General features: G+C 35.7%; 2 protein-coding genes across 4 annotated transcripts in view; one reads left to right on the top strand and one right to left on the bottom strand.

Annotated features, from left to right (window-relative positions):
- The window catches only part of LOC134843739 (WASH complex subunit 1-like), a 382840-nt gene that overhangs the window by 74780 nt on the left and 292790 nt on the right, over window positions 1-15270 (top strand). The window lies entirely within an intron of this gene.
- Window positions 5532-14685, bottom strand: LOC134844246 (uncharacterized). Of its 3 annotated transcripts, none has more exons than XM_063860835.1 (4): window positions 13881-14685; window positions 12172-12823; window positions 8604-9574; window positions 5532-6593 (listed from the first exon to the last, which is right to left on the bottom strand). In XM_063860835.1, the coding sequence occupies exons 2-4, from the start codon at window positions 12809-12811 to the stop codon at window positions 5838-5840; spliced, it is 2367 nt and encodes a 788-aa protein (XP_063716905.1). In that variant the 5' UTR covers window positions 12812-12823; window positions 13881-14685; the 3' UTR covers window positions 5532-5837. The 3 variants fall into 3 exon arrangements, with proteins under 3 accessions (XP_063716905.1, XP_063716904.1, XP_063716906.1); XM_063860834.1 differs by having other exon boundaries at window positions 12172-12837; window positions 13881-14684; XM_063860836.1 differs by lacking the exon at window positions 13881-14685 and adding an exon at window positions 13593-13858.

Below are 15270 nucleotides of genomic sequence, written 5' to 3'. Positions count from 1 at the left end.
AAAACTTGGTCTAAAACTATTTTATAAGATTGTTTTATGTGTTTTACAAAACTTTTGTATTTTTATGAAAAATCATTGAAGAAGTCGTAATTTGCTGTCGTTTTTTTTTCTGCTCAGATTATACTTCTTACTTTAAAAAACTATAAAATATATGCTTGTTAAAATTTTTGATCTATTTGTCGTTAGTCTGGAAAGCCTGGAATGAAACTCAACCGGAGTTTGTTACAGATTTTGAGACATTATTCTCAACAAACGAAGTAAGATAGAATTAACATATTTTTTGGTCATAGACAAGTTCAGGTCTATCTGTGAATCAAATGGAGATTTTTTGGGCAGTACTTAAGCTGGAAATTATTTAAATTTTTTTTTTTTGTACTTTTTTTACCTGAAAAAAATATTGTGACTTTATGATATTTGATGAATTAATTCTAAAATTTCACTCTAAAACTTTTTCAGAAGTGATTATTGGAAAATTGAATGAATGCGCTTCATTTAAAAGCTCGCAATGAGTGAGCTTTATATTGAACAAAAAACTACGAATTTCTTGTTTTCAACGCTTTCTAAAAAACAAATCATCGCTGTTCAAAACGCGCCGGTTAAAATTTTCTAGCAAAACTGTATGAGAAAAAAAATTAAAATCAGATACTACTAAAGCTGGAATACCGTCACTCAGCGACAAAAAAAATTTAAGAAATTACAACCAATCTGTTCATTTTTTGGATGTAATTACAGAAATAGCCCGAGAAAAACTTGGTCTAAAACTAGCTTATAAGATTGTTTTATGTGTTTTACAAAACTTTTGTATTTTTATGAAAAATCATTGAAGAAGTCGTAATTTGCTGTCGTTTTTTTTTCTGCTCAGATTATACTTCTTACTTTAAAAAACTATAAAATATATGCTTGTTAAAATTTTTGATCTATTTGTCGTTAGTCTGGAAAGCCTGGAATGAAACTCAACCGGAGTTTGTTACAGATTTTGAGACATTATTCTCAACAAACGAAGTAAGATAGAATTAACATATTTTTTGGTCATAGACAAGTTCAGGTCTATCTGTGAATCAAATGGAGATTTTTTGGGCAGTACTTAAGCTGGAAATTATTTAAATTTTTTTTTTTTGTACTTTTTTTACCTGAAAAAAATATTGTGACTTTATGATATTTGATGAATTAATTCTAAAATTTCACTCTAAAACTTTTTCAGAAGTGATTATTGGAAAATTGAATGAATGCGCTTCATTTAAAAGCTCGCAATGAGTGAGCTTTATATTGAACAAAAAACTACGAATTTCTTGTTTTCAACGCTTTCTAAAAAACAAATCATCGCTGTTCAAAACGCGCCGGTTAAAATTTTCTAGCAAAACTGTATGAGAAAAAAAATTAAAATCAGATACTACTAAAGCTGGAATACCGTCACTCAGCGACAAAAAAAATTTAAGAAATTACAACCAATCTGTTCATTTTTTGGATGTAATTACAGAAATAGCCCGAGAAAAACTTGGTCTAAAACTAGCTTATAAGATTGTTTTATGTGTTTTACAAAACTTTTGTATTTTTATGAAAAATCATTGAAGAAGTCGTAATTTGCTGTCGTTTTTTTTTCTGCTCAGATTATACTTCTTACTTTAAAAAACTATAAAATATATGCTTGTTAAAATTTTTGATCTATTTGTCGTTAGTCTGGAAAGCCTGGAATGAAACTCAACCGGAGTTTGTTACAGATTTTGAGACATTATTCTCAACAAACGAAGTAAGATAGAATTAACATATTTTTTGGTCATAGACAAGTTCAGGTCTATCTGTGAATCAAATGGAGATTTTTTGGGCAGTACTTAAGCTGGAAATTATTTAAATTTTTTTTTTTTGTACTTTTTTTACCTGAAAAAAATATTGTGACTTTATGATATTTGATGAATTAATTCTAAAATTTCACTCTAAAACTTTTTCAGAAGTGATTATTGGAAAATTGAATGAATGCGCTTCATTTAAAAGCTCGCAATGAGTGAGCTTTATATTGAACAAAAAACTACGAATTTCTTGTTTTCAACGCTTTCTAAAAAACAAATCATCGCTGTTCAAAACGCGCCGGTTAAAATTTTCTAGCAAAACTGTATGAGAAAAAAAATTAAAATCAGATACTACTAAAGCTTAAGTTCCGTCACTTAGCGGCAAAAAAAATTGAAAAACTTTAACCAATCCGTTCATTTTTTGAAACTAACATATCGAAATAGCACGAGAAAAAAACTTGGTCTCAAACTAGCTGAACTTTTGTATTGTTTAATTTTTGTATTTTTATGAAAAATCATTGAAAGATGCCGTTAGTTGCTCTCATTTTTTTTCTGCTCAGATTATACTTCTTACTAAACAAAATACTGTAAAAATATATGCTTGTTAAAATTTTTGATCTTTTTTGTCGTTGTTTTGAAAATCCTGGGCATAAATTTGTGACATGGTTAGCGAAAGTCGGGCCTTAGATCTAGAAAGACGCGCCGCATCCTGAGCAGACCCAAACTGCATAATCGCCGAGGGTCGCAAAAGTCAGGGCATACCAAAATTTGGTTGCAAAAGTCTGGTTACCAAGTCGCGAAAGTCTGAAAATTGCGTGTCCAGACCTTCGCAACTCTTGTCCAAACTTTCGCGACCAAGTTTTAGGATGTACAGTTTTTCGAAACTCACGGCGCGGCTTTTTGTTCAGACTTTCCAGACTCAGACTCTCGACGCGACTATGCAGTTTGGGTCTGGATCCAGATGCCTCTTGACTTTCAAAGTCTGGACATGCGCCTGGGATCTCGACTCGGGAATCGGCAGAAGTTTATGTATGCATATTATTCAGAGAAAGCTAAGCTGAAACTCAACCCGAATTTGTTAAATCTCAAAATTCGGTTGAACTGATTTCGATAGAGCCTTTATTAAGTTCTCTTTGTTTTTAACAGTCGATAGATCACAAGTTTTAGAGAATGCAAGCTGACTTTAATGAAATCAGCAGCGACATTAATCCAACAGCCAATGAAGCAAGTGAACCTAAATAAGTCAGTGAAATCTTATTGCATCTTTATTGACCTCCGCCGCATTTGATTTTATCACGACTTGACATACATTGTTTCGTTGTTTAGTGTGATAACTTATTTACTTATTGATGTTTAAATTTGTGACATGGTTAGCGAAAGTCGGGCCTTAGATCTAGAAAGACGCGCCGCATCCTGAGCAGACCCAAACTGCATAATCGCCGAGGGTCGCAAAAGTCAGGGCATACCAAAATTTGGTTGCAAAAGTCTGGTTACCAAGTCGCGAAAGTCTGAAAATTGCGTGTCCAGACCTTCGCAACTCTTGTCCAAACTTTCGCGACCAAGTTTTAGGATGTACAGTTTTTCGAAACTCACGGCGCGGCTTTTTGTTCAGACTTTCCAGACTCAGACTCTCGACGCGACTATGCAGTTTGGGTCTGGATCCAGATGCCTCTTGACTTTCAAAGTCTGGACATGCGCCTGGGATCTCGACTCGGGAATCGGCAGAAGTTTATGTATGCATATTATTCAGAGAAAGCTAAGCTGAAACTCAACCCGAATTTGTTAAATCTCAAAATTCGGTTGAACTGATTTCGATAGAGCCTTTATTAAGTTCTCTTTGTTTTTAACAGTCGATAGATCACAAGTTTTAGAGAATGCAAGCTGACTTTAATGAAATCAGCAGCGACATTAATCCAACAGCCAATGAAGCAAGTGAACCTAAATAAGTCAGTGAAATCTTATTGCATCTTTATTGACCTCCGCCGCATTTGATTTTATCACGACTTGACATACATTGTTTCGTTGTTTAGTGTGATAACTTATTTACTATAGTCACTCTAAAGGCGTAACAAATGATATTTTGGACTTGACACAGGTTCGATAAGTTCAATTTTTGCAGGAAACTCAAAATTTACAAATATATCTGTTTAAATTTTATCGACTGATTTTCTACAAAATTTAGAAATTTCGGATCTCTTAGCAACTTCCCCTCCCCTATGGTACCAAGTAAAGAATAACCATCTTATAAAAGATTAAATCAAGGGCTAAGCATAACCAATTTTTTTTTTACCTGGTAATCTTTCTCATTTGCAATAGGGAGAGGGGGATGGTTGGGGTCTTTTTATCAGGGCGTAGTTTAGCCCGAAGATGCATTTTGCATATTTGAGGAGATATATATTTGCATGTTGGTCATACCTTTCATTAGTGATTCGAACGACATTGAAAATTTGCAATGAGTTTTCTCAGTATTGAGAAAAACTGATTAAAAACTTTGAGCGAATAAAGCGATAAGCAGGCTCACAGCAGATTATTTATGATTAATTTAAGCCCTGAAATTTTAGCTTTAAGCAGGTTAAATTAGTCTTCTTATAAACTGGCGGGTAAGGTTCGAACAGAATTCAAACATCATTATTCCGATGGTTGAAAAAGGGGAGAAACTTTGAATTAGAGTTTAAAGTTTTGTTCCGGACATTGAAAATGGGGGGAATTTTGTATTCGGGTGTGTTTTAATTTTTTTCTCTTATTTTTCCACGCAAAATCAGGTACCACAAATAATCATCGGACTGGGTTGAGTGATATATCATATTAAAGCATTTTCAGTCATAATTCAAAATTAATTTAAAAATTTCCCATAATTTTTCTATAGTGTTGAGAAAAGCCGGTTGGAACTTTTTGATTTTTCGTCTAATTTCGAGCGACAAAAGCCAGCGAGCACGCCTATTTATCCTTAATTTATACGATTTACGGTTCACATTATCTTATTTATGCTTAAATTTATTTTTAGTCGGGTAAAAACAGTTATTAGAGACGTTTAATGCCATTTTGAAAGTCTTAATTTTCAAAAAATTCACAAAAATTTATGCAAAAAGAATTAACAAAAATTTTGAGTATTTTAAAATTTTGTTCGTTTTTTTTTGTTTTTCTTGTCATTTTTTTTCCAAATCTGTTGTCCTGTTCGCCTATATTACTATCAATGTCGAATAGGTCTAAATTAAAGTTATTCGTCGGATCGTTTTATTACACAACGCAGAAAAAACTGCACTAATTTGAAAAAAAATTCTTGTACTTTTTCAAAGACTATGGTGGAAGATCCTTGTAGATCCTTCTATCAGACCACGCAGAAAATCTACAATAATTTGAATTTTTTTTTTAGTTCAGTTAAGACTTATGGTCGGAACATGCTGTGCTAATAGCAGAATAACCGGCTATCCTTGGTTATTTCTTTTTTGTTTTCCACGCAAAACCAGCTCCATTTTGGGAATCAAAAATTCAAAACATTTCTGCAAGAAAAAATTTGATTTTTTTTTCATTCTCAAGCCATTTTTCTACAAAAACTGTTGTCAAATTTGCTTATTTTACTATGACTGTCGAATATGATTAAGTTTTAGTTTTTCGTTTAGTCTCTTTTATCACACCGCGCAAAAAAAGTATTTTGAAAAAAAAAATTGTACTTTTAAGAGTATGGTCGGAACATTCTATGCTACTTGCACAGTAAACGGCTATCCTTGTTTCGAATTGAAAACTTAATATTTCGAAAACTATTTTTGTAATTGGCAAAATAAAACCTTATCAAAAATATGGACAAATCAATATAGCTAACTAACTGCCAAGACGCAGTCAGCATCAACAGTAATTACAATTTGGTACATTCATCGAACTAAAGAAAATGATACATCTGCGAAAATAACATCAATTTTAGATCACAAATTGTAGATCGAAATTATCACCTGCTGAACAGAAATGAACAACAAGTCATCAATTAAGTTCCAGAATAGTTTTGTAAATGTTAGACTGAAACGTAGAGTAGTTTAGTATAGTTTAGCTTCTGGCGACTTAGCAGATTTCGTTCGTGCCCGATTGTAAGAACTTGAAGAACACGTCCGATTTGGCGAGGGTGAATTCGCATACTAGATGGATCGCTCTCACCACCCTCTCGCGTTTGTTCACTTCCATGACAGTGATGAAAATATTGTCCATGAAAGACTCTTCGCGACGCATTTCTGTCGCACACACCAGCGGCAAGTGTCGCCGGAAGGTCTTAAGCGATAGGTAGTTTGTAATAAGTGCTAGTTCTAGCTCAGAAAGTTCTAGAAGCTTCAATGTTTTGATTACACGACATTCGACTTTCAGCATTTCGTTCACGATTTTGGGAAAGCGAACATCGCTTTTGCACACGAAGTGATGAACTGGCAAGTTTAGCCCAAAGATGCTTCCGAACAGAATCGGTTTGAGAGCCTCGGGAGAAATGTTGTGACTCGTTACTAGCGGGCGAAACGACAGGTTTTTCGGGATGTAGGTTGAAAGTAGGAACTGACAATCAAATTCGAGCAAACTTATGTGAATATGTTTTGATTTGAATTGCTCGATTTGTTCTAGTAAACAGGGTAGCCAATTTTTGCGATACTCTTCGAATAACTCGACCCAGTTTTCAAGCCGGATGTTTTCGTCAGGTGTGAGTTTCGTCATGATGAGAGCAAGCGCGACTTCATCTTCGTGCTGAGTCGTCTTGAAGCGAGTCGTGAGGACTGGATCGTTGAAAATGTCTTCGGCAAATTGCGGCAATTCGGGGAAATAGTCTTTGTCAACATCCTAGAAACAAAAAACAATCAAAATACACTCGTAATTATCTTCAATACGAATTGAATCTGAAAGAATTTCCCTATGTTACAACCTACGTGGACCAAAGCTTAGTAGGTTTGTCTTATATTTTTGGCTGCTAGGAAAAGGCAGGCAGTGTTAAAAGGGTGCAATTATTTCTGTCTTTCAATTATTTTTTGATTTATATTTTCGATTAAGTTGCAGCCTATTACTGCCTCAAGTGCGTCAATGCAGATCCTTATGCGCATTTTAGAAAAAAGTGCAATTTACTATTAGAAATAAGCAATGCGATCAACAGAAACACCGGAAAGAAAACCCAAACCTCGTTTTGAAACTCTCTAACGCCCGCTATGACACTGTTAGTTTAATGTCCACGTCAATGGTCAAAGAATTTGTAGGTAAAAATATCGACATAATTATTTTGCGAATATTTGTTGTACCAGGGGCGGATTTGTTGCAACAGGGGCGGATTTGTTGTACCCCCTTTGTACTATTTTGAGTTTTGGCTGACCGACTAAAATTTTTCTAAAGGCGCCTTTGGCGCCAATATATACTAACATTGAGGGGGAGCACGCGCCGAGGAAATGAGATTTTTGGCCTGTCGTTTTTCAAAAAGTGTCCACAAACGACTTTTTTGACCTGTTTGTTCAAAAATTTGCCTGCGGCGCAGAAAATTTGACCAAAACGGCGTCTTTTTAGTGCTTTGAGAGAGCTCGGAAAATCGTTTTGGACTACCTAAAAAAAGGTCAAGGTCTACAAAATTTTTGAACATTTTTTGAAAATCTGCCCACCCCCATATCTGCTAATCACGGGCCTTTGCCTACCTTATTAATTAAAAAAATCAATTAGTTCTATAATTTGTTTTAGTTTGAAAATGATGGGCGAAGACCTGGGAACAGCATGTTTGTGCGTGTGAGCCCTCCTTCAAACTGCTTACTGGCTGTTTTTAAATAGATTATTTTTGATGGTTTTGTGGTCCCTATTTATACACTGTTTTGAGGACAAAAGTGGATCTATTACGAGCCGAAAAGTCTTAATAAGTCAAATATTAGATATGATAAATTAGAAGCTGGATTTTAAATTGAAGAAAAATTGGAAAAAGGAGCCGCTCTCGTTCAAACTCAAATGCATGACGCACTACTTCGACTTCAATCTATAAATACAAAATTAGTTTTAAATGAATCTCCTTTCTTTTTTATACGCCGAATAAAAACACCAAAGTCTGGCGCCGGTTTTAATGAAATTGTGTCGTGTTCCACTTTTTCAATCAAAAATTCTATTTTTGGTTGAAAAGGCACTAAATGGACCTACCAAATGACCTAAGAAACCCAGATGAACTTTGGTTTCAATGTTTAATTATTCAAAATGGTCTCCAAAACACTATACTTAGAAAAAAAATGTTAAGGATACATTCAACTACCTTTTAGCTGAATTACAAATTTCAATCCAAGATCAGAAAATGTTGTTCATTTTTTGAAGCATCAAAATGCGTAGTTTGAAACTTATTTTCTATTTTTAATAAGAACCGAAAAACTTAAACCAAATTAAGTTAGTAATTCGTTTATTGTTCAAATATGTTCAAAAATGTTCACAGTCAGTGAAAACATGCGGCCGAACTAAACTCAATTATGGTCGAAAAATGTTGAGAATTTTCGCGAGTACTTCAAACGTGATTTATTCAAGTTGGTTCTTAACTACGTCAAACGAAAGGCAGTACTTAGTTCAAATCTTGTACCAAAACTACTCTGGCACAATTTAAATGAGTTTATTCGAGACAAAAAGTTGGCCATAAAAAACTGGTTTTTAAATGTCAAATGAAATCACTAAGTAATTTTAGTCGAATCTGAGGTTCTTAATATAAATATCATGATTGAACAAGAGCAAAATTAAATGGACCGAAACTAAATGATTTAACCAAAAAATAATATTTTTTTTTCCCAGGAAAACTTTTTTTGCAATGAAGTTATTTTGCATCCTTGGCAAGAAGTGAAGAAAACTCACCCTCTGCAGGTAAATTTGTGGCAGCAAAACAGTCGCTCTCTCCGTGTTTTCTCCACACTTCAGATTCAATTTGAGTGCAGGACTGTCGTCGCCACTACTTGAATTGCTGAAGGAGTCTTCACTTCCTCTTCCCGAAGACGAGCCCGAGTGATGATTGCCCTCGTCGTTTCGGGTTCCCAGAATTCTCACCGCGCCTTTCGGGTACTTGGCCAGTTTGGAGAGTTGGCATCCACGATTTTGGTCCTCATAGCTTGAGTCGGTTTGACAGTAACCCGAGTCGTCCGAGTTGTCGGACTTGGGACTGTTTTTCTCCGATTCGTGAGGTCGGAAAACTTCAGCGGCGTTTGTTTTTGCGTTTTCGGGGTCGGAATTGGTGCGGGCGAAACGCGCGCTGAAGAATGCATTATGCTCAGACTGATATGCGGCTATAAGTTTGGGTATGGGTATGGCTCCGGTAGTTGTTGCCGACGTCTTTTCCTCGGGTTTCGAGGGGATGACAAGTGGCGGCGGCGGGATGGGTATAAGTTTTGCCGAACTGGACGGTATTAGCGAGGGGGGTGCGGGTATTGGAATTGTCAGTGAAGGAGCTGATGTTCCCAAACTGGTTCCCTGGAATTGTATCTGGTTGTACCGATTCTGATACGTCTGAGTTTGACTAATCTGGCGCTTATGGGGGTTAAATGAAAACAAAGAACTACTTGTTGAACTGTGGCTATGCTGGGAAGAACAACTGCTCACTGATGGCGGTGATACCACCACTTTGTAAGCTTGAATGACGGAAGGTATGGACGAAACTGGGACTCGTATCTTAGGGTACACAGTCGAACTGGATGAACACTTTTTGCCCTGCTGCACGAAATTGGTGGTCTGATGATAGGTGTTAGCAGCAGGAGTTGTGGAATTGAATCCGTGTTCCTCGGGAGTCGAAGACGTTGATTTTTTGAACTCTCGACTCTGGACTATGCTGAAGCCTATAAAGAACATCGAACATTAAAGTGTGTCTAAAAAAAATCATCAACTTTCCATTTCAACTTGATATTTTCGTATAACTTTTAAGAAAACGTTATATGCCTTTGAGAACAAAATGGCAGCTACACATTTGGTTTCAAGTGTCTTGAACATGGAACATAGTTTAACAAAATTATCAAATAAGGTCAAGATTTTTCGCAGAACTTATCATCACTGAACTTAAATAAAGTTCTCGTCTCCATCTATTTATGAAAGGAGTGTGCGTTGAACAAATTCACTCTCAATATTTACATTGCAGTTCCTATTAAGTTTAGTGAATTTTATCATAAGAACAGAGGTCAATAGAAGTTAAAATACGCCTCATGCGTACTGAATGATGGAAATTTCCGTGAAGTTGGTCAAAAAAGGGGGAGCGCGTTCCTATACTGAGTTGAGTGCAACGGTTTGACGCCGCTAATGATAGCAGTATGTATCTGATTCCGCTACACACAAAACCCTGGTTCTGAGCGGGCGAATAGTAAAATTTTAGTCATTTTATTACTGATAGTAAATTTCGCTTCCCGCAAGAGGATAAAAAAAAGCCATTTTTCGATAGAAGTTTTAGAAAAGCTCGAAGTATTTGAAAAATCAATTTTCAATACTTCGTTTTTTTTCAATTTGTACCAAAAATATAGAAATTGAGGTCGATAAAAAGAAGAAGTTGAAAGTCTATCTTCTAAAAATAACTCAGAATTTCAAAAATATGGAAATTAGTCAGAAAGCGGTTTAGCGGATTCTTTATTACAGCGATTACCGACTTAGCGGTTTACATTAGCGCTTTCAAATCCCTGGTTCTACGACTAAAAAAAAACATCAGAAGACAATTACCAAAAACGGCATCGGTTGTAAACTGGTATTAAACATTTTCAAAGTCAAAGATACCAAAAAACTTAAGATTCAAAATATTTTGATACCGTTTACGTTGGAATATGAACCGTTCATTAAGATATGTGCAGCTCTACCTTCGTTAAGAGAGATTTTATACCAGGAATCATATCTATCAGCGAGGTAATTGAGAAAGATATGCTCATTAAAAACCTTAAATCACTCATTTCGTAAATGTCGAGCTGTTAAGAAACATTCTTTTATTTAAAAAAAACTTAAATAACATTCATTCAGTAAATGTCATGCTGTTAATTAATTTTGGGCGGAAAAAGTAAAAGACCGAAAATACCCAAAGAGTCAAAATTGTAAGCGCTGAAGAATTCTACTTTTCAATTTCTGTTGGAGGGGCGGAGGCTTTTCGAAAGGAGGTTACACTTGAATTCCAAACAGAGAATTAATCATGATCTCATCATGGACGCTGGGAACATTTCAATTGTTACTCAATCTATAATTACCAGCCTACAATCCCACTCCCTAATCTAAATTTTCCACCTTAATAATGAAGGGAGGAAATGGAAAATTGCCCCTTTGGCCTTGGTCGCTTGATTACTACATGTACGCCGAACCGCAGAACCTAAATAAACGCACCAGCTTGAACTTAATCTTTTTTGCTCCTGTTCAGGGAAAGGGAAATATCCGTCTTTTTTAATAGTCAATTCATCAAAAAAAGTCTGAATAACACTTTCGAAAAAACGCATTGAAATTAACATTAAAAATTTGAAATATTTTAAATATACTTTTAGCATGAAGCTTCAATATTTTCGGTATTTAATTTTTCTTTTCTCTCATTTTAAATTATGCATGGTGAATGCACAAAAAACTGGTATATTTTTTTCAAAAACTGGTACAGGTATGGTACCTGTTTTTATGGTCAAATAGCATTAAAAACGAAAGTCATCAGCGCACGAGGGGGTGAAACGCCAAACTTGAATAATCGCCACTGTACTAAAACTACAATGTTGCCAATTTTACCAAATATATTAGATTTAACAAGATCATTCACCCGTACAGCCGCACTTAACGCAGTACCGAGCCTTTTTTTAACAAACAAAAGTCGATCCAGTTTAACGCGAGCTCATTAAAAAAATTTGAATGCTATATATGAACTTAACAGGCTGAAAAACTGACCACGAAGTCTCTTGACGTCAAAAGAACAGTAAGCGTCTCAGTTTACGTTCAAAAAATATACATAATAAAAATATTAAGAAAAAAACGGTTTATTTTTAAATACTGTAGCAAGTAGCATCAAATCAAATTTTAAAACAATAAAAAAAGATATGTTTTGGCATCGATAGAAACGACAGCACGTTTTTAAATGTCACAAGATTTTGATCAATTTTTATTCGAGGCAGTATTAGCTTCGAAAAATAGATTCATGCAAATACTATAGGCATACCGAACAATGATTTGCAGCTTAAACATTGGTTTTTTTATATTTTTTTTGTAATTTGAAAAATTTTTAACAAAAATTGGTACAAAAATGAAAAAAAAAGTAATCTACTCAATTATATCGATCGGCTGAGCAGGTGATTCTAAACAATATTTATAATTTCCCAAAGACGATGTGACATTAATTAGGAGAATATTATCTAGTTTCGCGAAGCCATGAATGTTAGCCGACGCTCAGGGCTTTAAAAATGACCGAATTATTTTTAGTTAAAATGAACAAACTCACCATGTGTGTTTGATGAGTTCTGGCTGTTGATCATTCTCGCATTCCTTCCATAGACACACTTTTCCTTGGCCATTCCAGCGTCCACACACTTCTGGAAGCGACAAGCACGACACATGGACCGGGTATTCACCGTGACCGGACACTGGTTTGAGTTGGCACACACCAGAGGTCGTCCAGCTCCGTTTTTGATCTTGAGAATCCGGAGGAAGAAGAGTTTACACGACTCGCAAGTGTATGCGCCGAAGTGCTTTCCCGAGGCTCGCCCGCTGCATACTGCGCATTCCTGTTGCGGGTCAGACGGGATGAATTTGTTCCTTATTTTCGGACTGGATTCGGATATGTCCATGCCAGACATACTTGTCGGCGTCCCGGCTGAAGAGGCGGTAGTTGTGAAGTTTAGAGGGGTGTTGGGGGAGAAATTGCTGACCATCGGGTAGTTCTGCTGCACCTGCGGGTAGTCGGATCCGGATGATTTAGGAGGGGTTCGGATTACCAGGGACAGCGGAGTCACCGGTCGCATTTGGGACACGACGGAACTCACGAGTTTAGCAGTGTCTGCCGACAACTTCTCGCTAGTTCGACAACAGGACTCGGATATTTCGTTTTGAATGTCAGTCATCGAAATCAAACTTGCTTCCATTTTAAGTAATTTCTAATGCACAAAACCTAAATTTAACATTTAAGTTACAAAATCTAGACTATTTGGGTGTTGAGTAGAGATTATTAATCTAAGACAGACATACAAGACATGCCAGGAAAAGAGTTCACGGATCTGTTGTAAAATAGGAGCACGTTTTTAAAAACTGGCTAAACTTACTCAGACATCCGACAGTTTGAACTTAATTGCACTGCCTCCGAGGCATTGATAGCGTCCTATTAGTATGATAGCATCCCTTATTATGTCATGTCACTTTCTTATGTCTCCTTAAGGGTAAAAGAAGTTCTTTATCAATGTTGTCGTACCTAATATGTCCGAGTAAATTTGGCCACAATTAGTTTCAAGAGCTAAAAGAGGACCCATCTTCCAAATTTGTCTTTTTGATACCCGTACTTTCGTGGTCAATCATTTTTCGAGGAAAAAAGGAACGGGGTAGGTTACGTGATGTGAGTGCTCACAAATTTGAAGAAAAAAACATCGAGCGAAATATTTCCGTTCCATACCCTCTTTTTTTTACCAAAAACATATTTTTTCTCTACTTGTTGTTACCCAAAATCGAACTTGCTTTGACTAGATTAACAAACACCCATACCGACCCCCGCAATCATTGGACATTATGAAAAACTTGGATTTCCATAGAAATGTACACATACACTCAAGCATACACACACAATTGCGGGAGCATAGTAAGTTCAACTGGGGGTCAAAAATCTAGTCAACAAATTGTGAACTAAATAAAATCTGCTCTCAAGACATAACATACCTGGTATGTGCCACAAACGAGCAATTCAATTCAATATGCAATTCAAATTAGTTCGATCATGAGCAACTATAATGTTTTTATCACTTTGTATGTACTGAATCATCTTGAAACTATACCGCGTGACACGAAGTCATACAATTTGACTCATCTCTTGCGCAAAAAAGAAGCATTTTCAAAACTGAGGCGGGAAAAAAAACTAAAACTTTGAACATTCTTCAATATCATTTTAAAACCTCATAACTTTCAGTTTTTTTGCAAGAAAAATTTGTTTTGTTTGAATTTACTGACCTTTTTAGACTTTTTTGGGCAAGATAGAAACGGTAGAGGTAACTCTTTTTGTAGAAAGACTATGTATTACGTAAAACACAGCAGACAATGTTCATTGCGGGGTTGAGAGAGGGCAAAATAGTTGGGTCGTCAGTGACAGAAAGATATTGAAATTCAGTTTGAATTGTAATTTGCTTTATTGGTATTCCTTTGCTTTCGTAGGTATTACCAAACTGGCGGTTACAAAATAAAGCAGCAAGTAACTACGTAAGGATAAATTGAAGTAAAGAACCGAAATGAAATGTCGTTTAGGTTCATTCGAATAATCACATTTTATACCAGCGGTAAGAACTGCAGCTATATATGAAGAACGGCTTTTCTGAATGTAGCTCTCGTTTTATATGTTTTCTATTCAAGCGGCTAAACGAAGCGCACCTTTTGTAATAGTCGCGATATTTGCTAAAATAGAACTCGGCGAATGAATTGACGATTGACGTGGTTTGCTTGATTGGCCATCGGTAGTTTACTTAACACAAAAGCGCACGTTTTTAAATAGTTTAATTGAGAAAAAAAACGAAGATCTCATTAAGTCGCAACTTTATGGCGGGAAATCCTATGGAATTGCATATTTTTATCTGTCTTTACCTGTAAATGAGGGCAAAAAAAAGTGGGATAAATAAAAGTTGTTCAAGTTTTGAAGTCAGGTAGAAGTTGAAATAATTATTAGTTCCGCCATTTCACACATTAGTTCGGATAAGTTCAAATTGCCGCTCTTTTCTTTTAGAAAAAGCATTTCCTAATGTTTTAACATACGCGAATCCCTGCCGAGAGAAGGTAAAACATAGAAAACGAAGTGTCTGAAAATGAAAAAAAAAGAGAAATCCGAAGGCCGAATGTCATATATGAAGAACTAGAATAGCGGACTCGAAGACCTCTCGTGCTTTGGACTTACGTGTACTCCTTTAAAATTAAACGGTGTCATGTTTTAAGGGAGTCTCGCCATCCAATGGTAATTAAGTTCTCCAAAGTCTGACTGACGAGATGGTATGTTTTAGAACGACCGAAACAGCACACTTCAACTCGGATTTTATTTTACTTCAAAGGGGAACGCAGCGTAGCAAAAGGCCGACTTTTATTGTAAAATAAAATCAGGCTTCGATTGCGAAAAACAAATTGTGAAATGAAATTAAGTTCAATTCCCGCGCAGTTAAAATCTACGTTAGTTGGTAAGAGTTTCCCAGAAATATACAACTCAATTGAAATTGGCCAGTAATAAATCTTTCGAAATCCAAAAAGCATATCTCATTTTCATTTCCAAATTTAGAGATTAGTTTTAAAAAATATATGGCTTGAATTTTAGGTAAGTTTGCAAGCTAACATTAACAAAGTTTTTTTGATTGTATCGGGTTAC

The sequence above is a fragment of the Symsagittifera roscoffensis genome, chromosome 4, assembly GCF_963678635.1.
Source record: "Symsagittifera roscoffensis chromosome 4, txSymRosc1.1, whole genome shotgun sequence".
Lineage (NCBI taxonomy): Eukaryota > Metazoa > Xenacoelomorpha > Acoela > Convolutidae > Symsagittifera > Symsagittifera roscoffensis.
Note: the sequence above shows the minus strand (reverse complement) of the source record. Positions and strands in the feature narration are given on the sequence as shown.

Coding starts and splice junctions, on each gene's coding strand:
- LOC134844246 (XM_063860835.1), bottom strand. CDS start 12,811: ATGGAAGCAAGTTTGATTTCGATGACTGACATTCAAAACGAAATATCC. Junction 9,575..12,171: donor GAACTCATCAAACACACATG/GTGAGTTTGTTC, acceptor TGTTCTTTATAG/GCTTCAGCATAGTCCAGAGT. Junction 6,594..8,603: donor CACAAATTTACCTGCAGAGG/GTGAGTTTTCTT, acceptor TTTTGTTTCTAG/GATGTTGACAAAGACTATTT.